At 37.7% G+C, this 25,191-nt stretch overlaps 1 protein-coding gene across 1 annotated transcript in view; it reads right to left on the minus strand.

The window, feature by feature from the left end:
• The window catches only part of CCDC192 (coiled-coil domain containing 192), a 330,167-nt gene that overhangs the window by 247,153 nt on the left and 57,823 nt on the right, over positions 1–25,191 (minus strand). Inside the window, exon 3 of the mRNA XM_078152959.1 lies at positions 11,373–11,480. Within this exon, the coding sequence (XP_078009085.1) occupies positions 11,373–11,480 (108 nt within the window). The remainder of the gene's footprint in view (positions 1–11,372; positions 11,481–25,191) is intronic.

Genomic DNA, 25,191 nt, shown 5'->3' on the forward strand with positions numbered 1-25,191 from the left:
TGCCCTGGCATAGGAGGGTATTCTTGGGCTTTGGCATAGGGTAGTGCTCAAGCCCCTGTACAGTTGACCATTGCTCAGGCCGCTGTCTCGAAGGTGTCAGCCCAATGAAATGCTCAGGCCCCATCACAGGGGGGAAACAGCAATGTCAAGCCTTGTCATGGGGGTCAGCACTTGGACCTTAGCACAGTGGGCAGCATCACAGGTCCCAATGACAACTACTAGAAACACGTATCCCAGCAGCAAAATGGAAATGGCATTGTAGCCTCCAACGGAGCAGACAGAGAGGGAAAGCTAGAATTTCTCAGGCCTTAGCAGAGGAGGCAGCCACAGCATCCATAGCCTGAGGCAGTGGTTGGCTACAGCATAGTGGGTAATGTCATGGGTCGCAGCAAAAATGGGGCAGAAGTGTGGACACCCAAAAGAGTGGAACAGACAGTGTCTACTAGACAGCAACAAGGTCCAGTGGGATGGACGCAGAAATGTACAGCAATGCACTGTCAGTAACCATTTGCTTACTTCATCTGGAACTGATAAGGCTCTTTCAGATTGCTACCTGGGTGCTGCACCCAGTGGACAAGAAACAAAGGGCTTGGAGGACCAAGAAATAGAGTTGTTGGGAGGTGTCTAGCTTCCTGGCAAAAGTCTAGTCTTATGGGGGGAATGGGGCAGTCCTTTAGCAAAGTCCTCTAAAGGAATAAAGATTCAGTATCCCTGAAAGTATGGGGGACATCCTGGCTGGTGGAGTGGGGAATATTGAGTGGGGATAATACAAAGTGAGTTTCGGCAATGTCTCTGCCACTGGGACAGGTTGCACATAAGAAGATCATGACTTCTCAGCTATTTTACTACAGATGATCCTGTAATGAGTACCCACGTGGTTGGAATTATATTGGTTTTATGTGGACAGGGTTGTCAGTTGGGGAGAATGGCTAGCCTGTTTTGCCTACTTATTGCTGAGGGTAGGGTGGTTCTTGTGCTCAGGTAGGACTGAATCCCCTTCACTTTCATTTCCCTTCTGCCTTTACCCCACATTTCCCCCTCTCCTTTTCCTCAGCAGCCCCTACTCTACATACCAGGTGCTTGCTTCGTTCTTTTAATCTTGGTTTTAATTACATCTTATAATTCACAAGTACTTTATTGAGTTTTAGAATTAATCCTGAATTACTGAACTGGCCTAGCTTAGGTCCAGACTAAAATAGCTAAAAATAGCATTTATGCTGACCTTAATGCTCCTGGTACCTCTCTAGTTCATTGTCACACCACTTTATATTGGGATACCCACTGTGAACTGTAAAGCTTTGGACCCATCCCATGGACCAAGTTATTAAGATCAAGCACTCAGTCATTCCAAAGGAAGGAGGTGGAGCTTAAATTTCTGGCCTTTGTTCTCCATTTTCTGTCAGTTCTTCAGGGGGTTGGTACATTGCTTCTGCTACTTCTAAGTTGTTCTTTTCCTTTTCTTGTGCTCCCTATGCTAGGTTTCCTAATCCTGAGGTCAGGGATATCTAGTAACAGCCCCATGAACAGTCTAAGTGGTAGAATGTTCTCTAGAAGATGGTTAGGACCTTCTCACCAAGGGGTGGGATGAGGCAGGAATAGCAAACACAGGTGAGGCTATTTTTTCCCCATAAAAGTAGTGATACTATCCTTGAGACATAATTACACAGGTAAATAATGCTCAGGTCTTCCTTTAACATAGCTCCCTCATAGCCTAAGCACAAAAACTAGTCTGGGAATCAGAAAACCAATGGATCTTCCTTCAAACTGGACACATACCTTTGACTGGCATGCCACCATAGCCAACACAAAGAGAAACTGCATCTGTCCTTGCTCAGTACCTTTCCATTCTGTGACCAAGTAAACTTTCTTTTATGAAATGTTAAGTGGTCTACAAGAGTCTCATTTCATTCCTATCCCAAACCTGAAGCTTAGTTAGACCTGGCCTTCAACAAGTATACAACAACAACAACAACTCCTTGTTGCTTCTGCTACTACTATAACCACAATTTATATAATTATACATTAATATAATGTATATTATAAATATATAATATACAATATAATATAAATGTATAACATACATTTATACAATGCTTTAATGTTTACCAAGCCCTTTAAATAATATACTATCTTATTTAGGTCCCTTCTGAGTAAGAGAATGAGGGGTAGGGGGTGGAGGAAGGGAGAGAATAAGGCCCAGATTATTGCTGGAGAAGTATTGTCATGGAATTTCAGTAACATTGATAGCTGCACTTGACATATTGTCAGTCTAGCATTCAAGTGCTTCTTTAGATCTCAGCTGTATCTTAATGTTGAGAATTCATTCTACCTTTTTTAAAAAACATGCTTCAAGGGCTGAAGCAACAGGATCTAGTTTCCAGGTAGTTAACTTTCAAATAATGTCTCTTTCTTCTTTTTTTTTTTTTTTTGCTTTTGGGCTAGGCAGTGGGGTTAAGTGACTTGCCCAGGATCACACAGCTAGTAAGTATCAAGTGTCTGATTTGAACTCTGACTCCAGGGCTGGTGCTAGCTTCCCCTTCTTTCACTTTTTGTCCTCCCAAATTCTCAACAGTGACTTCATCAAGAAAGAAAACAAGAGATTCTACCCCAGGGCACCAGCCTGGTGAGGGTGTAGCATCCCTTCCCCTCACCATCCTACACTTCACCTACTGAGTCATGAGACATGCGACACAACCACCCCAGGCATAGTTTTGATTAGTTATGGCTCTACTTCACAAACAACATGTACTCATTTTTCATCTGTAAAATGGGGATATCCATAGCATCTACCTCACGGAGTTGTGAGAATCAAATGAAGTAACATAAGTAAAGCTCTTTACAAACCTTAAAATGCTATCATCATTATTAGTATTCTCTATTCTCTCTCTCTCTCTCTCCCTCTCTCTCTCTCTCTCTCTCTCTCTCTCTCTCTCTCTCTTTCTCTCTCTCTCTCTCTCTTTCTCTCTCTCAGTCTCTCACTTTTCCCTCTCACATTTCTTCCCCATCAGATTTACTTTCTTTTTATCCACCACCAAATTTCCAGGCTTTGCCTACTGCTAGATAATAAATTTTTACTTTGTTGAATGAGATGCAGTGCAAACTATTCAGCTTTATCTAAATTCTGGTCATTTTTAAGTTTATTCGACTTTAATACAGAAGAATTTCTCCCTTTTCATTCTGGATCAACTGTATTAATATTGTATAACTGTAGGTCTACAGGGAATTGAAAGATTGTTAATTTCGAATTATCTTAATCTTATCCACTTGTCTTATATAGAGCAGAATGTCAAATAAAAATAATCATGCACAGGAAATTTTTTAAAAATTCTTTATATTCCAGGGGCAGCTAGATGGCTCAGTAGATAGAGCACTGGTCCTGGATTCAGGAGGACCTGAGTTCAAATCTGGCCTCAGACACATAACACTTACTAGCTGTGTGACCCTGGGCAAGTCACTTAACCCTCATTGCCCAACCCAAAATCAAAACAAAACAAAATTCTTTATATTCTACTATTGTTCATTTCTTTTTTTTTCAAAAGGTAATAAATAAATCCCATGGGGGAAAAGCTACAGATGACCATGAGACCTCAGAGATTTCTTAGTGGAACTTCATCATTCTATAGAAAAGGAAATTGTGGTCCAGAAAAACGAAATGATTTGTCCAGGGTAACAAAGTCATTTAGTATAAGAACCAGGACCAGACTCCAGGAGCACCCATTTAGGAAGGCAGTATGGTCCAGTGGAAAGAATACCCAGGTTAAGAGTTAGATGATCTGGGTTCAAATGTGAGTTCTCTCACATACTAACTGCATGATTTTGGGCAAATCACCTTTCTGGGCCTCAGTTTCCCCATCTCTAAAATGAGGAGGTTGGACAAAATTACTTCTGAGGTATCTTAAAGCTCTTAATCTATTCTCCTATGATCCCATGCAGCCCTGTGAAACACCAACAAAATATGGAATCTAATAATGGTTTGCAGTAAGATTTACCCTTCCCAGTGACAGGATCATGCCTCCATATTCTTGATCCTACAATTATACAATATTGATACAATTAATCCAGAGTGAAAAGGGTGCATTTTTTCTGGATTAATGTTAAATAAGCTTTAAAATAGCCAGAGTTGGATAAAGCTAAATAATCTACACTGCATCTCATTCAACAAAGTAAAAATTTTTTATGTAGCAGTAGGCAAACCCTGGAAATTTGAGGGTGGATAAAAAGAAAGTAAATCTGATGGGGAAGAAATGTGAGAAGGAAAATTGAGAAGAGCTCCTCATATCTGGCAATACCATCTCCCAATACCTAGCTGCTAGGTAAATAAAAGGATTAATTAATTAATTAGAGGATTTGTTCTGTAAAACTTGAAGTCAGTCAAAAGGCTGCACCCAATGAGGCCTCAGTTTCACCACCCTTGACCTAGCATCTGGCCTCTACCTGACAGTCTAAGACATTTTCAAATGCTTCCAATTGTGCAATTAAGAGTTGATAACACATTCCTGTGCTACTTTTTAAAAACTCCTATCAGGGGCAGCTAGGTGATAGAGCTCTGGCCTTGGAGTTAGGAGGACCTGAGTTTAAATCTGACCTCAGACATTTGACACTTACCAGCTGTGTGACCCTGGGCAAGTCACTTAACCCTGATTGCCTCACCAAAAAGCAAAAAAAAAAACCAAAACCTCCCATCCCCAAACTAAGTCTTTCCCCTGTACACAATCCATAGTTGCAACCATGTTGTTAATGTTAACCCAACTCTACCATAGGAATCCAATATGCTTTCCTAGTGTCCCTTTAAGAATTTCCATTTAGTGATTAAAAAAGAGTCATCTACTGTCATTAAGATCAGTGGTCTTGGCTGTTCTTTTTGCAATTAAAAAAATTTTTTTTAACTCAGGTTTTTACATATGTGGCTCTCCTGATCATTAGAAAACCATTATGAAATTCCCCAAGAAGAATCCCTTCTCATTAAGTTAGCCTTACATAACAGTCAAGAAAATTCCTCAGGGAAAAAAAAAGTAGCACATAATTAATCTTTCTGATGCTAAAGAAAATCTGAAACACTGGACGCTTAACCTGGTAAGGAAGACAGCGGCACCCAGTGGATAAATGTTTGGCTGCCTGAAGCAGGTGCTCCAATTCCTATTAAGGAAAAAAATGAAGAAAGGCCTATTGATTTTTGACCAAGCCCCCCACATCCCCCAACTTACTCCCTACCACATAGGCAAACTCCACACATTTTCATGATTTAAAAGTGACCATGTGAATAGGAAAGGAGAAGAGAATGCTTCTTTAATTTTTATTCTCTAACATTCAAATTAAAGAATTAGTGAAAGCAAAAATCCAGGATTAATTACTTTGAGTACAGTGTCTATATTTTAATTAACCTCCTTCAACAGTAGCAGTGAAGATTGCAAATTCTAATAAAATGGTAAACAATTAAAAAAACAGTATTTAAAATGCCAGTGATATGATTTTTAGAGAAATAAGCTTAAGAGGCAGTATATTTACCTTCTCAAAGTGACACATCAATGTCCATTTTCATTCATTTGGTTTTGAAAACTTTGGAACTATTAAAAGTGGATTCTGGGGAGAACAAAACTGCCTCAATTTTGTGCTATGTTTGCTGCTATATTTCATTTTTTTTCTGTATGACAATGAATACACTGAATGTCTCCTTCAGTATCTCCCCTCTCCTAATCACTTCTACTAAATCTACTAAAGAAAACACCTAAGACTTTGAATTGTTCCTAGGAACTCACCTACTTCGTAGGAGCTTAACAAATGTCAACCACCTGACTTATCTGGTAAAGAAAATATTGTCTACTTTGGTCTGGTGCAAATGGCTATGCTAAAGGCCTTTGTAACAGTTTAAACATCCTTTTTCTTTAGCTAAAAATATACCCTTTTCTGCCCCTATCTGATCTTACCCAAACTCTTGGTCATGTAGCTCAGGAGGAGAGACTAAATATATGTCATCTGTGGAATTGTGAGACATCTATGTCCATCACCTATTAATGGTATGTGTCACACTCAAGGGCATAAATAAATTGTAGTGTACTTGTCTGTCTGTAACCTGTGCAATGGCTAGCAAGGACCCTGAAAATTCTTGCAATACAACTTTTGTGGAGAAAATTTAAGGAAGAAAAAAAATTTAAGAAGGACTTTAAGAAAGAAAAAAAGACCTAATCTAATACAATTGTGCTATTTTTCTTAAAGTCATAAAATTTTTTGTTCCTCCTTGGGCTCATTGTGATTATGATAATAACAATAACACTTTATAATTTAAAAATGCTTTCATATACATTTTCTCTTTTTAACTGTAAAGTCTTTGAGGCCAGGAATAATAAATACTATATATATATATTTTTTTAAATTAAACATATGTATACAAAGAATCATAGAATTTAAAGCTAGAAAGGATGTTACAGATCATTCTAGTTCAATGTATCTTTTGAGAGAGGAGGAAACTGAGAGCAAGAGAGGTCAAGTTATTTTTTCCAAGGTCAGAGGGAGTGATATAGTTTAGATGAATCCCTGCTATTACTGAGCTTACATTCTAGTAGTATATCCCCAGCATTTGTGCTTCATATTAATCATCTCAGTAATTAATCAATCTTTGCAAAATGTATTATTTTAATTAAATGTCAATTTAACCTAACAAACTTTTGAGGAAGAGAAATACCTAGTTGTTTCACATTACATATGTCATATATTCTTAGGATTAAAAAAATAACAATATAGAATTATTGAATATGGAAAGTCAGAGCAGATATTGGAGGTCATCTAGTGCAATCTACTTATAAGGAGGCACGTTATATCCAGTGCAGAAAGAGATGAATACTGTTATGGATGAACTGTTCTTTTCTCACCACTTGGCAGGAAAGAGCATATGAACAAGTTTAGGTACTGAAAGCTTTATTAGGTTGCTGGGGTAGCGTACATTTGCCTACTGCATATGTCCAGTTAAAGCCCTCTCTGCTAGGCCACTAGGCATGCTCAACAGCCTCAGCACCAGTCCACCCCACCCACTCACCCACCCACACTTCGAGAGGTTAGTTTATTTTGAAGCACCCTGAGAGCCTACAAAAATGATGAATCACCAAAGCCTCTGGGACTAAAGGTAGCTGTTTACTATCAGTCAGAGGACTTTCTGAGCTTATGATTTCTTTGACAAAAGGGACAGAAAACTGATCTAGAGATATTTGTCTGTATTTAAATCCAGATATTTCTTTGAGTTTATAATAGTCCAGCACCAGTCCCTCCATTCTGCTTCTCTCAGGCCCCACCCCCCACAATTCAGCTCTGCCGAACAAATGTCTCTTACCCTCAGAATAATTGCTCTTCCCTCATATTATCTATTTATCTGTATATTAGTTATCTTAACTATTATACCACAAACAATTTAAGGTTTTGTTGCCCAAGAGGTTTTTCCATGCTTTAATGATATAAAAATAAAGAACATTTAGGAAAAGACTGAAGTTTCCGGATCCCTCCCTTACTCCCACCTCAACTGCTCTTCAAATAACCTGACAGAGACAGGTGGAGGCAGGAAGTTAAAATGAGCAAATAACAATAAACACCAGAGGATCCCAGGTGGGAAGAGGGAAGTGAGGTGGGGAAAGTTGGTAAACTGTGCTCAGACCATCCTCACTGACCTAGCATCAGAATCATTTCGATGCTAGGAGTGACTCAACCCCTGGCAGTCTGACTCTCAGGACCTCTCTTGATAGTTTCTCTGTCTCTGTCTGTCTGTCTGTCTCTGTCTGTCTCTCTGTCTCTGTCTCTGTGTCTATGTCTCTCTCTCTCTCTGTCTGTCTCTCTGTCTCTGTCTGTGTCTATGTCTCTCTCTCTCTGTCTCTCTGTCTCTCTCTGTCTGTCTGTCTGTCTGTCTCTCTCTCTCTCTCACTCTCTCCTGCTTCTTCTCCCCAAGGCTTCTCTCTTATGTCTTCCTGTTGAGATGGTTTCTTCCTTCTCCACACAAGCCCTTTCAAGGTCAGGATTGGGTCACATACTTGAGGGTAGAATCTGAGTCACTGGCCATCTAACAAGTCAATCTGTTCCTCCAAGTCTTTTTTACCCAGCCTGTGAATGTGGCCAAATGTATGTTACCCTTTATTAATTTCAGTTAGAAATTGTTGATAGCAATTCAATGATTGAATTAAAATGTTAATGAAACCTAATACCAGCTGTGTCCTCCTTTAGTGGGAGCACTAAAAAAATCCCCCTAAAAATCCAGGACTCAATTTTATCTCACAGAGAAGTTGTGCACTAAATGTGTGTGTATATATGTATTTATATACACATATATACATGCACACATATACATACATATACACACAAACAATACACAAATATGTAAAAACACATATACATATATGTATATGTATAAGGGGTTTTGTCTATATGTAAACTATAATTTCATTAGTATAGAAAAGTTCCAGTAAAGAAACTTTCTCTTCCAACGAACCTCATTGGTTCACTGTGAGGATCAAAGGAGCTAATGTTGGTAAAGCACTACTATGTAAAAGTCAGTTATTATTATTATTTTGGTTTAGAACTGTGAGGAACTCCCAGTAGGCAAATTCAGTCATTTTTCAGTCGTGTCTAACTCTTTGTGACCCCATTTGGGTTTTCTTGGTAAAGATACTGGAGTAGTTTGCATTTCCTTCTCCAGCTCATTTTTACGGATGAGGAAACTGAGGCAAACACGGTTTAGTGACTTGCCCAGGGTCACACAGCTAGTAAGTGTCTGAAACCAGATTTAAACTCAGGAATCTGAGTCTTCCTAACTCCAGGCCTGACACTCTAACCACTGCACCACCTAGTTTCCCCCTTCCACATGTAGATCTGCAATTCATTTGTAATTTATAGGCTTAGAAAAACCTATCTGTTGTACTAAGAGATTAAATGATTCACTGGTATGCATAAAAGACCTGACCTCAGGTCTTCCTGACTCCATAGTTGCTCTTGTCCACTACTTGGTGCTGCCTCTTACATTATGTATGAGTTGAGTGTGTGTATTTATATGTATATGTCTATATATGTAGGTCTGATGTATCTATTAAGCTAATTGCTTAAAAAATTAATGCATGAAGTATTTGAGACAAATTAAATATGGGGAAGATATCTGTTTCACAATAAAGGGTCAATCAAAGGTAAGAAGCAATTGGCATGAGAGGAAATATCACTGAATTTAACATAATACTAATTTCTAATACTATAATAGAAGTTAAAGGATATACTTAAATTTGTATCATCCAGTCTCTCCAATCTCCAATTTCTCCCTGTATACTGATTCCTTTTCTGTCTACAAACAAGCTTCAATTCTCCCCCATTCTCAAATCCTCACTCCCTACCATTTCCACTACCTACAGTCCTAATCTCTTCTCCCTTTGTTAGCCAGACTCCTTGAACAAGCAGCCTGCAGTTTGTGCTTCAGTTTTTTCTCTCACTTGACCCATTACATTGTGACTTTTAACCTCTAAATCAACTGAAACTGCTGTCTCCAGTGATCTCCTAATTCTAACATATAAATTAAATGGCCTCTTCTCAACTCTCATCCTCCTTGACCTCTCTGCTGCATATTATGATGCTCTATGGCTTCTACTCCTACCTAACTGACCACTGCTCAGTTTCCTTTACTGATTCACCAGCCATGTCATATTCATTAATTATACATATACCTTAAAGTTAGTGTTTTCTCTCTGTCTCTCTCTGTTCCTCTCTCTCTCTCTCTGTCTCCCCCCCCCCATCAATTCTCATGGGTTCAATTCTCATCTCTATGCAGAGGACTTCCAGATCTATATACCTAGTCCTACTAGACAGTCATCTCTCTTGAGCTCCACTCTTACATTACTGACTGCTGACATTTCAAATGGACATTCCAGTGACACTTCAAACTCAACATTTCTAAAATACCACTCATCTTTTCCCCCAAACCTTCCTCTTCCAAATTTCTGAATTATTGTATTGTATTCTAATTATCCAGGCTGACAAACTCAATGTCATACTTAATTCCTTGCTCTCCCTCACCCCACATATCCAACCAGTTGCCAAATCCTATTGTTTCTATCTCCAAAATACCTGTCACAATATTTATCATAGCTTCTTCACATTTCTATCTCTTACAAACATCCCCTTCCATCTACTCACACTGCCATCATCCTAGTCCAGATCCTTATCACCTCTCACCTGAACTATTACAACAGCCTCTTTTTTCACTCTCTGCCTCAAGCTCCTCCCCGCTCCAAAACATCCTCCACACATTGGCCAAAGTGATTTTCCCAAAGCATCAGTCTCATCACATCACCATGTAGCTACCCTATCTCCAAGATGGAATGTCCTCTTTGTAACTTAAAGCACTTTGAAACCTGGCCCCTTCTTGCCTGAACCTGTCTTCTTATACTTCATACTCCCTCCATAAACTCAACGATACAGCTACCCTGGTCAATACTTACTGTTCTTTCTTCCATCTGAATCACCTTCCATCCACTCTATATGTATTTTGTATGTACTTACTTATTTACATGTTTTCTCTCCATCTGAATATGAACCCCTCGAGGGCAGAGGCTGTTTTTGCTTTTCTTTGTACTCTCAGCACTTAGCACAGTACCATAGTAAATGTTTAATAATTCCTTGTTGATTTTCTCATTGACTTCTCACCTAGACTACTGCAATAGACTCCTTTCTGCTCTCTCCAAATCAAAATTCTCCCTCAAATCCAATCCATCATCCTCTCAGCTGCCAAAGTGATCTTCATAAAGCCCAGTTCCCCCCACTCCTCTACAAATTTCAGTGGCATTCTCTTGCCTCTAGGATCAAATTTAGACTCCTTCATTTGGCATTTAAAGTTCTGTACCACCTGACCCTTTTCTACCTTTCTAGTCTTTCTACATGTTAGTCCCTTCTGCCCACTCTGCATTCCAGCCACACTGACCTTAAGTGCTCCAGCTCTGGTTCCTGGGCCTTTGTATGAGATGTTTCACCATGCCTTAGAATGTACTCTCTCCCTATCTCCACCTCTTGAAACCCTAGGTTTCCTTCAAGACTCAGCTTAAGTGCTATCTTCTTCATCGGGCCTTTCCTGGTCCCCCCTCCCCAGCCTACTCCAACTTGTATTCATTTTATATATACTAATATGAGTAAATGTTGTCTCCTTCATTAGAATGTAAGCTCTTTGAAGGGAGGGACTTTAACTTTTGTCTTTGCAGCTCTAGTTCTTAGCATCATGTCTCACTCAGATTCAGCATTTTAGAAATGCTTGTTGATTTATTAATAATAACAATTATAATTATAATTATAGAGGGGGCAGAGAGGGTGAAAAATAATAATAATAATATTAATATATATTTCTAATTCAAGTGACAGATATTTACCCGCTCTGTTAATGTCTTAGCCTTTTCTTCTGCTTCTTTTAGGCACATTTCCAAGTCTTCCATGTGTGTCAAAGCATAGGTCATCTGTCCTGATTCCAGGGCTTCTATCTTTAAAATGATGATAATATATTAATTTTTTATAACAAAATAATCAGTCACAAGTAACCCAATGGACCTAGTGGGCATAAACTTACTATAGCATATTACAAATGAAGGCTTGTCTGTGAGGAGGTGCATAAAAGAAAGATGAGGACCTATAGTACAGGAAAAGGGGTTAGACCAGTCATATGGTGAGAATAAAAAAATAGTAAATTGCTATCCCAAGAGCTACATTGGTTCCCTCAAATTAAAAGAATCTGAGGCGGGGAAAAAAGCAAAACCCCAAAGCAGTGGGTGGATCCCAAAATGTCATGAATGTTCCCTTAATGAACTTCAGACTTCGTTATTAGGATAAAACCTAACCAAAATAGGCGAGGGCCAAAAGACACATATAAATCCTTTTTTTCTTTAGATAGACTTTAACAACATAGTAAAAACTTTAGGGAAAGAGAAATGTGTCTTACTTGAGAGTTCAGACCTTGAGGGAAACATAAGAATTTCACTTTAAATATAAGTAATGAGGGAATTCTGAGAATTGGAATCTGCCTGCTAAGATGCAGTGGTGCAGTGGAAAATGGCCTGTTTCGGGAATTCTAAGACACAGGTTCCCAACCTAGCTTGACCACTTACTACTTATGTAACCTCAAGAAAGTATTTAATCTTTCTGGGCTTCAATTTTCTCATCTGGAAAGGGGGAGGAGGGGGAGATTAGATGATCTTTAAGGTTCCTTCTAGCTAAAAGTCTATGATGCTAACTCACATTGGAATTTGGTTAAAAGTATTAACTTCACCTTTTATGGTAAAGTAAAAGCACATGAAAGAAAAAATTTATATGCTTTAAAAACAGATCAGTATCCCCCAGGACATCTCTGAAATCTCTCAGATCAGCAGATGGGTAGAATTTTCCATCCAAAACATTTCTAATGTCACTTGTTCTTAACCACAGACTTTTGGAGGATCATTAGATATCCTGAAAGGTATACAAAATACAATCCTTAGAGCATAACCAGCTAAAAGTTGTGCTGGCATCGCTGCTTTCTTGTGTCTATGATTTGAGTTTTGTGGCAACTATATAGAAATTGCAAAGTAACCTGAAAACAGAAAGAAAAAAAATTCTGTATCATCTAATATTTAATTCAAACCTTCCTGTAATGTTCCTGCCTATGCTGTGTTCTGCAGCTCCCATTTCTAATTAGTCACAAAGTAGACCCTCTTTCCTATTATTCCCTGGGCCTAAAGTCATATATACAAATGTATGTGCATTTCCCAGATGTATTTAGCATGACTTCATGCTCAAATATAAATACGTACGTATATACACACAATTTATGTTTGTGTCTATCACAGCATGGCAGAATCTGGAAGTCCTGGATTCAAGTCCTACCAATGACACATACTGACTGCATGACTCTGGAAAAGTAACCTAACCTCTCTTTGTCCCAGGCAACTCTCTAAAACTCTAAGAGGCAGAGATGGTGGATAAAATTCCTCATCAGGAGATCTCTATACAAAATTGCAGGTCTGTCCCTCCCTCAAAACACACACACACACACACACACACACACACACACACACACACACACACATACCAGTGTTTGGTGAGAACTCATCTCTCTCTCTGGACACCACTCCAGTGAGTGGTACCACTCTTTCTCAGCCTCTCCTTTCATATATCTCAAAGAGTACAAATTTTCCTTTAGCCAATGTTCTCCCTCTGGTCCTGGGAGTGTTAGGATTCTTTAAACATTCTCTATGAGAGAAAGAAACTGGCTTGAGGTCCCTGACTCAGATGAGGCTGAGTTCCTCTCACTTTAGCAAACCTTCTGCCACTAGAAAACTGCTGGCTCATCCTATGCCTAGGACAGTCCAGATTTACTGATTCTCCTCTGCTTTTGGAGAGCTAAAATAGTGTGTATCAATAAAATTTCTTTTGATCAACTCAAGTCCCCAGCTATACTCCCAACAATTAATTAGATACCAGTCTTTTTCTCTCTTTTCCTCTGCATATCTGGCCAACCATAACGCTACTCTCATATGCACTTAATTCCTTATAGGTCACACAAACACAATGAATGTTATCTTAGAGAAGCTGGTTTCTTTTAAAACCCCATGTTATTTACACAGAATGAACACTCTTAAAGAAATAACGATCAGACATATAGACTCAGCACAAGAGCCATAACAAGGTCAAGGGTGGGGAGGTAGAAGAATCACAAGTTTTGTTCAGCAAACAGAAACATCATTATCATATTCCATGTGGCTTCTACACAGTTCAGCAGCAGAAGGTTACCGCAGTGGTTCTGAGTAGCTTACCACCATGGTGCTCCACAGGCCTCTCTTTCTCACTCAGTTACATATTCTCACTGTCCTTAACATCCCTCTTATGAGATTTCAGCTCTTCCTTCTCCTTTAAGGTAAGGGCAAAGGAAGATTGCCCCTTCCAGATAATTTCAGCCCTGATAGTCCTTAAATTGTAATACATTGAGCATTTCTGTCCAGTCCTTCAGGCATCCATTTCATCTGTATTCCAATTCCTTGTGGAAAGGGATATAACATTCAAGTACACTTCTTAGTTTTTTCCTTTGTGCATATGTCTTTGTCAATATAAACAAGTGTTCTATTATTACAATAAAACCATCTTAGGGGCAGTGCAACTTGATTTCAAAATAAAATGTTTCATTTCAACTCATCTGTTCTCTTGATATGGTAAGATAGCATATTATTAAGATGTGGTCCTCATAGTCCATTCTTCCCTTCTATGTTACTATTAAAAACTCCTTTGTAGAAAGAGGTAGAGAAAATATATCAAGTCTTGGAGCAGGATCAAGAGTCGGGAGACCCCAGTTCTAATCCAAACTCTGCCACTTTGTATAAAACACCATATTTAGAGATTTAAGTGACCCTAGAGGTAATCTAATCAAGTTCCATATGATATAGGCACAGAGGGGTGGCATGCCTTGTTCCATGTCACCCAAGAAATTGGAGTCGGATGGGGCAGATTTGAACTTTGAATCAAGGTCCTATGACTCCTAATCAGGCACTCTTCTCCTTATACGATGCTACTGTACAATTGCACAAGTCATATCACTTCTCAGGACCTTAGCAACTTCATCTTTAAAGGAAGAGAAGGGATTCAGACTAGATGATCTCTAAAGTCCCTCCCTCCAACCTTGATATTCCATAATCATATTACTCTTGTTCTGTAGTTTCACAATGTTTAAGCGGTTTCCTGGGATGTTCCCATCAATGATATAATATTGTGATGTGTAGACATGACATTGTGGTGGCTTTAACTCAATTTTCCCCCATCCATCAGAGCTCAGTGCTGCTTCTCTAGTTTTAAGGAAAGGATCTGCAGAGGTGAGGCTGCATTCAGGAAGAAAGAAAATGAGGGGGACCAATACAGACTCTGCTACATATAGCATGAAATGTTAGACTGGGATTCCATTGTAGTGCCTTTTGCTTCCCTGAGGCCAATATTGGGATTCCATCGTAGTGCCTTTTCCTTCCCTGAGGCCAATATTGGGATACTGATTAAGATTAATGAGCTTAAGTTTAGACAGTCCTCCCAAATGACACTGGGAAATTCTCAGATGCCAGTCCCCTTAGAGGAGACTGTAGTAGCACAGTACTAGTGTCTTATAAGTCAAAGGCAAATGTCTGATTATCTTACAAATGTACCTGTTGATTAACCGAGTTTTTTTATAATGAGTTTCTGAATCCCATTTATTTTGGATGACTTAGTCCAGTGATTCCCACGTCATTTTATCAGATAATTAAGGCTATCTTTTGGGTAGCAAGGTGGTGTAGTGGATAGAACACTAGACCTGGAGTCAGGAAGACTCATCTTTCTGAGTTCAAATCTAGCCTCAGACACTTCCTAGCTGTGTGACACTGGGCAAGTCACTTAACCCTGTTTGCCTCAGTTTTCTCATCTGTAAAATGAGCTGGAGAAGGAAATGGCAAGCTACTCCAGTATCTTTGCCAAGAAAACTCCAAATGGGGCCACAGAGATTCTGACACCACTGAAATGACTGAACAACAAAAGGCTATCTTTAGTAATCTTAAAGGCATCACAGAATTAGCAAAGCAAAATTTTGGTGCATGTTAATCTACAAGATGAGGGAACTGAATCCCAAAGAGACTGAATCCGTCATGCAAAGTCACATAGGGAGCAAGTGGCAAAAATGGTATTGACACCCAAAAATGGCTTTCACTGCTAATCTATTAGCCTTTATTAGTCTTTTATCTTAGCCTCTTTAATAAAAAAAAAGTATCAATACAATTTTGTAGATATTTAAAAACCCTTAAAGGACCTAAATATCCCCTAGAGAAATATCCCTAGAATCAGCCAAATTCAGATATTGGTGGAAAAGATAAGGAGTTGGCTCCTAGGTAGAGGCACAAGCTAAAGAACATGATTGGGAAACCCTCAAGATTGAATTGGAGAACTTGCAGCCAAAATGAGATTGTTTGGACAAGATCAGGACTCAGGCCATCCAACTTCTATAAACTTACTCCAGCAAAACCCTAAAGTTTGCATCAGATACAAATAATGATCAGGAAATCCTAAAAGAAACTATACTATGTGACTTCTTCCACACCTAAAGTCAGCCAGAAGGCCAGGAGCGATAGGAACAAGGGATTCCTCCAACGAAGTGAGCACCATCATGACTAGAGATAGCCAAGGACATGTGTAGCCTGTACAGTTCTGTGTCAGGAAGCAAGAAAGTCCCAAGGTAAGAAAGTACCCTTGGAAGTCCCAGAGAATTGCAGTAGTAGTGACCAACACTTCTCACAGTGCCTAGGCTCAGATAAATGAGGCCCAAGGTCTCTGAAGTCCCCGACACTCTGTCTTGAGCTGCCAGAGAGGGGCCTGAAGATCTAACACCCTACACAGCTAAGATCAAGGGGAAAATGAACCCCTGGAGGCAGAGGTCCACAAGAGGATCCAGGGAACCCAGGCCAAGATCAAGCAAGGACAACTGCCCCATCCAAAAGCCGAGCAGGGGTCAGAATTTGACCTCCAATTCAGAAACTAATGCAAGAAAGATGAATAAATCAAAGAAACACCATTCAGCATAAAAATATTACAAATAGAATTCCATAATTACAAGAGGAGATTCAAAGCACAAGAAACAGATTTTCCAAAAGGACTACCTGAATACCTAGAAGAAATGAAGCAAAGAGGATAGATAGATAGATACATAGATGCATAGATAAAAGCCCTAAAGGAAAGAATTGGAAGGAGAATAAGAAGTTTTAGGAGTCAAATAGCAAGAAATGGAATCCTTGAAAACTAGAATAGATCAAACAGGAATCAATAACTCCATTAGTCAACAAGAAATATTAGAACAAAATCAAAATATTGAAAAATTAGGAGAAAATGTAAGATATATGATATCAAAAACAACTGGCCAAAAAACACATTAGAGAGATCACTTAAGAATAATTGGATTCCCTGAAAACTGTAATTTTTAAAAAATGGACCACTATGTTTCACAAAATCATAAATGAAAACTGTCTGGGTCTATTATAACCAGAGGGCAGAATGAAGATAGAAAGAAATTCCACCAAACCTGAAACAAATTCCAAAATACAAAAGTCCAAGGAATGCCATAGCCAAAATCCAGAGTTTTCACATCAAGGAAAAATAATGTAAGAAGCCAGCAAGAAACAATTGAAGCACCAAGGAGCCACAGTCAGAATCACACAAGACCTGGTAGTTTCTACTTAAAACCAGAGGAGATTTTAGAATGCAATATTTCAAAAGGCAAAGATGAAAAATATAAGCTTACATAGAATAGTTTCCCCTACAGAGCTGAGTATAATCCTGCAGAGGAAAAAAAAAATGGATCTTTAATGGAAGACTTTCAAACATGTCTGATGAAAAGACCAGGGCTAATTAAGAACTCTGAAATATAAACTCAAGAATCAAGAGACAACTAGAAAGGAAAATTTACTTCAGCAATTGGAAGGAGCTGTACGATAATGTAGTCCTAACATTCCAATAGGGAGAAGAAACATATATCCCTTCAGAACCTTAATTTCATCAAAGGATATTGAATGAGTTAAATTGGAAAAACAGAGAACCATGGGGAGTGGGATGGATTGTTTCTGTTTCGACGGTTGTAAGCAATGAAGAGAAGAGAGGGTAAAAGGAGGAATATCCTAATATAAAAAGGAGGAATAAAAGAGTGAAATTCTCTATTTTTAATATTTGGGGTATGTGGGAAGCATGGAGGAAGGGACAGGGGAGATTGGGCATCAGATGAGTGGGCATTTATCTGAAATAAGAAAGGAGGGTTGACCTAAGGTTTTAGCATACACCCAGCAAATTGCAAAAATAAGAAAAAATGGCAACAGTCAATGTTGGAGGGGCTGTGAAAAGATAGCCACACTAATACATTGTTGGTAGAGCTGCAAAATGGTACAGCCATTTTGGAAAGCAATTTGGAATTATGCAAATAAAGTCCTTAAATATCCATATAAGGCCTTTGAACCATTACTGGTCTTATACCCCCAGGAAGCCATTCATAAGGGAAAAAAATTTCCCATATACTCCAAATTATTTACAGCAACACATATTGTGATAACTAAGAATTGGAGATGAAGTAGATGTCCATCAGTTGGGGAATGGCTCAATAAATTTTGGTACATGAATGTAATAGAATATTACTATGCGGTAAGAAATTATATGTGCGACGAATACAGAGAAACATGGAAAAATCTATATGAATTGATGCAGAGTAAAGTAAGCAGAGCTAAGGAAACATACACAGTAACTACGATAATGTAAATGGAAAAAACAACACACCAAAAAATCAAAAGTAAATCTAACAAAATTACAAAGATCAAATAGACCTCCAAAGAAGAGATATGAGAAGACAACCCATTGCCATGGGGGTGGGAGGTCCACAGGTGTGGACACATTGCACATGCTTTTGGATTTTTTCCATGTATTAATCAATTGTTTTGAACTTTTTTTTCCCCTCTCTAAAAAAGTGCTGTTTGTCAGATGGGATGGCTCTCTAGGAGGGAGTGGGAAAGAGATACTTGGGATACTATGATGATAAAAGAAACAGAAAATACCAATAAATACTTGTAGAAAAAAAAGAAAAATAGGGTTGAACACACACACACACACACACACACACACACACACACACACACACACACATTTTCTCCATCACTTAAACCTGGACAGTCAAAGAAACAAGAAATCAAGCCCTGATTTATAATGTTTGTTGATTTCTGAGATGTAAATGCTCATGCTGGAATTTAACATTTGAAGGAATTAGCTCCAGCCCACCTCTGCCTATTGTCCTTGTTTTTCACAGAGATATCTAGGGCTTCTGCATAGTTGGCCCAGCAGGAGAAAAGAAGATCCTGCTTCTTTGCTTCTGGCAAATATTCTAATCACAGTAATTCCATCTCTTTGTTGAAAGTATCATAGCATTTCACTGTGCAGTCCAAAAACCCTGAACTTGGCTAAAAATTTAAAATATGACCTCTGGTAAAATAAATAAATAAAATAAAAAAATAAAAATAAAAATGTCTTCACTGAGCATTGGTCATGATCACAGCAGGGGCACATTTTAATTTTTTTTAATAAAACTTAGTACATAAATGCATCCTGAACTTGGTGATCTAACCAGCTATTTAAAAGAATAGACTCACAATTTGAAAGTGAAAAGCCACTTGACATTTATAAAATAAATGTTTCAGGACATAAAAAAAAAAATACAAGCCATGCTCTAGTCAAACTACACAACTGTAAATCTCCCAATAACCCCTTCACCTCTTCCCTACAGAAACTGCAGATTTTCTACATTATTGCTTTAGTTCATTCAAGAAGCATTTGAGTACTTATTATGCCAGGCATGATGGTATTATAATAAGATCTTTCTAATAACTACCATATTGTATATCAAAAATCAATTATTCCATCACAATCCATCTATAACTTAATAGATAAATCTTAGTGAAATGCCAGAGATTCAGAAGTTTGCCTGGGATTAAATAGTTAATAAGTGTCAGGAGAAAAACATGCATCCAGGTCTTTTTGGCACCAAGCCGAGCACTCCATTCACTATGTCCTGCTCCCTAGTTAAGACATTCCCAATCATTATGCTTTTAAAATATTTTGCTTTTATGAGAGTAAGAATTCAAATGGTAATTAAATGGATTTGTCAAGAAAAGCATTATATATGTGGCATATGTGTTGCCTGCTAATACTGCTATGGATACAATCCACTCAAGCAGATGAAATCCCAGAGTTCATCAGTTCTTCCTAAGATGTGGTGCTACTACCATTTGCAACAAAAGCTCAGATTTTAAATGTCTTGCTAATCATGATAGTATAATTAGGGCAGGGTCTTTAACCCTCTTCTGTTGTGTCATGGACCTTTTGGCAGTTTGGTGAAGCCAATGAAAACTTTCTCAGAATAATCTTACATATAACTAAAGTAAATGCTAAATATCAGTTAAAGGTTAGTGAAAATAATGTTGATTTTTTCCAAATCAAATTCATTGACCCCTAAAATCAACCTACAGACTCCTTGGTAGTCCATGGACACCATGTTAAGAACCTCAACTTAGGGCAAGGTTTATTAATTTTTTTCAATTTTATTTTCAGTACCAAATTGTCTCTCCTATCTTCCCCTTTCCCACCATGAGAAAGCAGTAAAAACAAATCCCAACCAAGAAAAAAACTATACTTCCCATAAGCTGCTTTGCTAATAGAATCTCTGATAATTTTCAAGGAGTCAATTTCTTGGACAAGATTCACCGTTTTCTGTTCTAAATGATTAATTCCCCTTCCAATTCTTTTTTTTTTCTAACCCTCATTTTATATAACATCATTTAAGAGTATGGGCAGCTAGGAGGTGCAGTGGATAGAGTGCTGGACCTGGAGTCATCCTCATGAGTTTAAATTTGGCCTCAGACACTTACTAGCTGTGTGACCCTGGGCAAATCACTTAACCATGTTTGCCTCAGTTTCCTCATCTATAAAATGAGTTGGAGATCTTTGCCAAGAAAACCATAAATGGGGTCACAAAGAGTCAGACATAACTAAAAGATGACTGAAGGACAAAAAACAGACTAAAGCCAGTTACAGAATATCTATTCAAGTCTCTCCGAGACATTTCCAATCCGTATTATCATGACTCTCCCAGAAGCAAGCTCCTCAGGCTCTTCACATGGGAAAGTTGTATTAGCTGAGTACTGAGGCTCTGTGCACATGTGCCAGACCCTCATTAAATTTATATTTTGCTCTTGTTATACCTTCAAAGTAAAAATCTTTTTATAAAAGCTAATTAATATTAAGTGGTTAAATGGAATTAGAGCACCAGTCATTGGCATTTAATGAGGAAGGGAAAAGGAATAAGTATCTATTAAGTGCCTACTGTGTATCAGGAATTATGCTGTGGTCATAACATCCCTAAGAGGTAGATGCTATTATTATTATTACTTCCATTTTACAATTAAGGAAACTGAGGCAGACAGAGGTTAAGTGACTTTTCCAGGGTCACACAAATACTAAGTGTCTAAGGTTGAATTTAAAATCAGGTCTTTCTGATTCCAGGCCCAGTGATCTATCCACTGTACCACCTAGCTGCCTAGATAGAGGTAAGGGAGTATGATAGAATACTTGTCAATGAAGAACTATGACACTAGAGAAAGGACATCTTGAAACTCCTCAGGGTCCTCTAAAACCCTGAGGAGCAAATATAGCTGGCCCGACCAGAGCACCATTTTATGTTATAAAATCACAAGGACATGAGTCAAAATGTTTTTAAATGTAACCTAGATATCACAGAATTAGAATAAAAACATAGAAACCACAGAATGCTAAAACATCCTTGACATTGCTGCACTATTATTTAACCAATTCCCTTTTAAAAACTGTAAAAATATTTATCTGTACCCTGTAGAATTGGAACAGTGACCAGAGCATTGAGTCTGTTTTCCCTGTGCATGGAAGAAAACAAAAGAAAACTTACAAGGAAGCAAAGAAAAGATGGGTAGCTCAGAACACAATGTGTAGTGTTTATTATATAGACTTTCTTGAAATGTAAATGTATTGCTATATATTTTGAATCCTCTTTACATTCTGCTATGCGTATGGCAATGCTTATTTTTTCTTTTCTTATTTTGTATTTAAGTTTTAGTACTTAAGTTTATAATGCGTTTATTTTTCTTTTCTTATTGTATATTTAAGTTTAAAATAATTTTTAAAAATGAATAAATAAGTAATTTTTAAATTTAAAAAAGTCTGTTTTCCCTAGGTAGGTGGCTCAGCAGATAAAAAAACTAGAATCAGGAAGGCCTGAGTTCAAATGTGACCTCAGACACTTATTAGCTATGTGACACTGAGCAAGTCTGCCTCAGTTTCCTCAACTATAAAATGAGGAAAATAATAACACTTCTTAGGATTGTTGTGAGAATCAAATGAAGCAATATTTATAAAGGACCATGCTTGGCAAATATATTTTATTCTTCTCCCATCTTCTTAACAAATAAAATCTCTTTGCTTACATGACGATTTTTTCTTTGTTTTTTTAATGTTATCATTTTATTCCCTTTTTTAACATAAAAAAAATCATGTGGTTGCTGCTAATCTCTGTGTGTGTGTGTGTGTGTGTGTGTGTGTGTGTGTGTGTGGTGTGTGTACTTAAAACTAGCTTTGAAATTTGAGGGAACATTGAGATTTTTGTAAAATGACTGCTTCAGCAAAGCTAAGACATAAAAGTGGAAGAGGAGACAGTGATTTCATTGAGAAATCTCAAACACAATGGAAACACCTTGAAACCCTATCCATATAGGCAAGTACAAGTTCCATAAACAGGAGAGCCTCTGAGCAGATAGAGATTAATAACAGAGACATAAATATACGAGATTAGCTCTTGAGGCAACAAAGGGCCAAGCCAGGGAAAGAGGGATCTGTGTTACTGGCAGGACTTGGAGATATCCCTTGAAAGGAAATGCACTCTCCTAAGTGCTACACAAGGAAACATCCTGATACAATCCTTGCACATGGAAACCCACATTCCTCCTTTTAGCCCCATTTCAAGTATTACATGTGATGGGTCTGTACAATACTGCATTGTGGGCACCTCCCCCAATAAAATGCTACACCTATAAACATCTTTTTTAAAAAGTTATACCTAAATAAGATCAGTCAAGACCTAATATTACTGTTTGGTAAATTTTATTAATTCAGAGAAATTAACATTAAACTGTTCATTATCTGATTTTAAATGGGCACAAAACATGAAACTATAGAATATCATCTTAATCATTTTTATCTGGACATGTGAGTAGAATCAGAGGAACAATTTATGCAAGGAAAGGAACATTGTAAAGAAAAACAACTTTCTTTTTTTAACTTTAAAAAAATATATTTTTCCAATTACATGTATAAATTTTGAGTTCCAAATTCTTTCCCTCCCTCCCCTCCCCTTTATTGAGAAGGCAAGCAATTCGATATACATGTGTAATCATACAAAACATATTTCTGTATTAGTCATGTTGTAACAGAAAGCACAGACAAAAAAAACCAAGAAAAATAAAGAAAGTTTTTAAAAGTATGCTTTGTTCTTCACTTAGACTCCATCAGTTCTTTCTCTGGAGGTGGATAGCAGTTTCCATCATGGGTCTTTTGGAATTGTCTCAGATCATTGTATTGTTGAGAATAATTAAGTCATTCACAGTTGATCATTGTACAGTATTGTTGTTACCATATACAATGGTCTCATGATTCTGTTCACTTCACTTTGCGTCAGTTCATTTAAGTTTTTCCAGGTTTTTCTGAAACCATCCAGCTTGTCATTTCTTATAGCACAATAGTATTCCATCACGATCACTGATGGCCATCCCCTCAATTTCCAATTCTTTGCCACTACAAAAAGAGCTGCTATAAATATCTTTGTACCTCTACTTCCTTTTAAAAAAATATCTTTGGGATACAGATCTGGCAGTGCTGTTGCTGGGTCAAAGGGTATGCAGAGTTTTATAGCTTTTTGGGCAGAGTTCCAAATTACTCTCCAGAATGGTGAGATCTCCACCAACAATGCATTAGTGTCCCAATAGAAAAATAACTTTCAAAGACTTAACAACTCTGATCAATACAATGACCAACCATGGGATCAGAGGCCAAACTTGGCAGCCCTTGCTCCTAGATCCTTGATCTAGCTACACCAGTCTAGAATGATATGAGAGAACTTAAGATTGATGTTAATAAGTGAACTGAAAGGGCAGGTAAAAAATGGACCAATCTTAGTAATTCGGGGTTAATGATGACAAAGGACACAGAAGCATAAAAACTGTATAAAGAAATATACACACGGGGCAGCTAGGTGGCGCAGTGGATAGAGCGCCTGCCCTGAGGTCAGGAGGACCTGAGTTCAGATCCTGCCTCAGACCAAACACTTGACACTTACTAGCTGTGTGACACTAGGCAAGTCACTTAACCCTGATTGCCTAAAATATATACATATAATATATATATATATATATATATATACATACACACACACAAAAAGTACACATGTATATATCCCTCATTACAATAAAAATAATTTTCTGACCAAAATCATCCTACCAATAAAGCATATATGTGGCCAAGAAATTCATTGGTACAACACTTAGCAAGAAATCTTATCTAGTTTTAGTAACTGCTAGCTGAATAGCTAGCTAAGCAAGAAGAGTCATCAGTTTACGTTATTCCTGCTTTGTTTTCAGACTAATTTTACAGAAAACAAAGAATCTTATTAAAGAGACAAATCAAGCAGGCACAGGGATTTTTAAGGTCTTTTTTTTTTCTTTTTTCCTCTCTCTAGGGGTGAGAGGAAGGAAGGATATTACTCACTCTTGCATTGTATAACATAACAAAAAGGGCATTTTTCTAAAAGTAAAATTATACACGTACAAACATAGCACCATTATTGAATTAGGAAAATTAAGTACAAGTATATATTCCTGCCAAAGTTCATTAGCCAGCCCCTCTTAGTGAGTGTCTTAGAAAGAGGGATGAGCCATTGAAAATTATTTCCTTAGCTGATTATCTTGGAAATCAAAACAATACTTTCAATCATTCCAGCCAAGGCAATTATTTTTAACAAATGAAAATTTAACATGAAATAGTGTAAAAAAAGTATAATTTGTACCATTCAGTTCTACTTTTAAAACAGGCTGGATGTTTCTGGAATTCAAAAGAAGAGGTTATCTTAAGAATGGATTTTATGAGCCTTTTCCTGTAGAAAAAAAGTGAACTAACTGCAGAAGATTTCTTTACTTAATAATAAATTACACAAAGGTTAGTGGTCCATACACTGGGATTAGTCCTGCGTCATTAAGATAAGTCAGCAGAGATTTTGTTTGTTTGTTTTTTTAATCACTAGGAAAAGACCAAAATAACACAACTCAATATCCTAGATTTATCAGCCAAATCTAATAAAACGAAATGTAATAGAGATAAAATCCTACATTTGCATTCCAGAAATGATTGCATGCATGGTTATGAAGGGTGGCTTTGGTATTTCAGAGTGAAATGTTATTAAAAGGCTAATTAAATGTATTGTAGTACTTTGATAGAGTAATGACCTCATGGCTTCTTATTGCTTCTGGGATTAAATACAAAACCCTTAGTCTGGCATATGAAGCTTCCACAGGAGGATGAGAACAATTTGTCCCCACGGCCATGAAGGTGACTGAT

This window comes from Phascolarctos cinereus, unplaced genomic scaffold, assembly GCF_003287225.1.
Source record: "Phascolarctos cinereus isolate Bilbo 61053 unplaced genomic scaffold, phaCin_HiC Scaffold_4;HRSCAF=312, whole genome shotgun sequence".
NCBI classification, from domain to species: Eukaryota; Metazoa; Chordata; class Mammalia; order Diprotodontia; family Phascolarctidae; genus Phascolarctos; species Phascolarctos cinereus.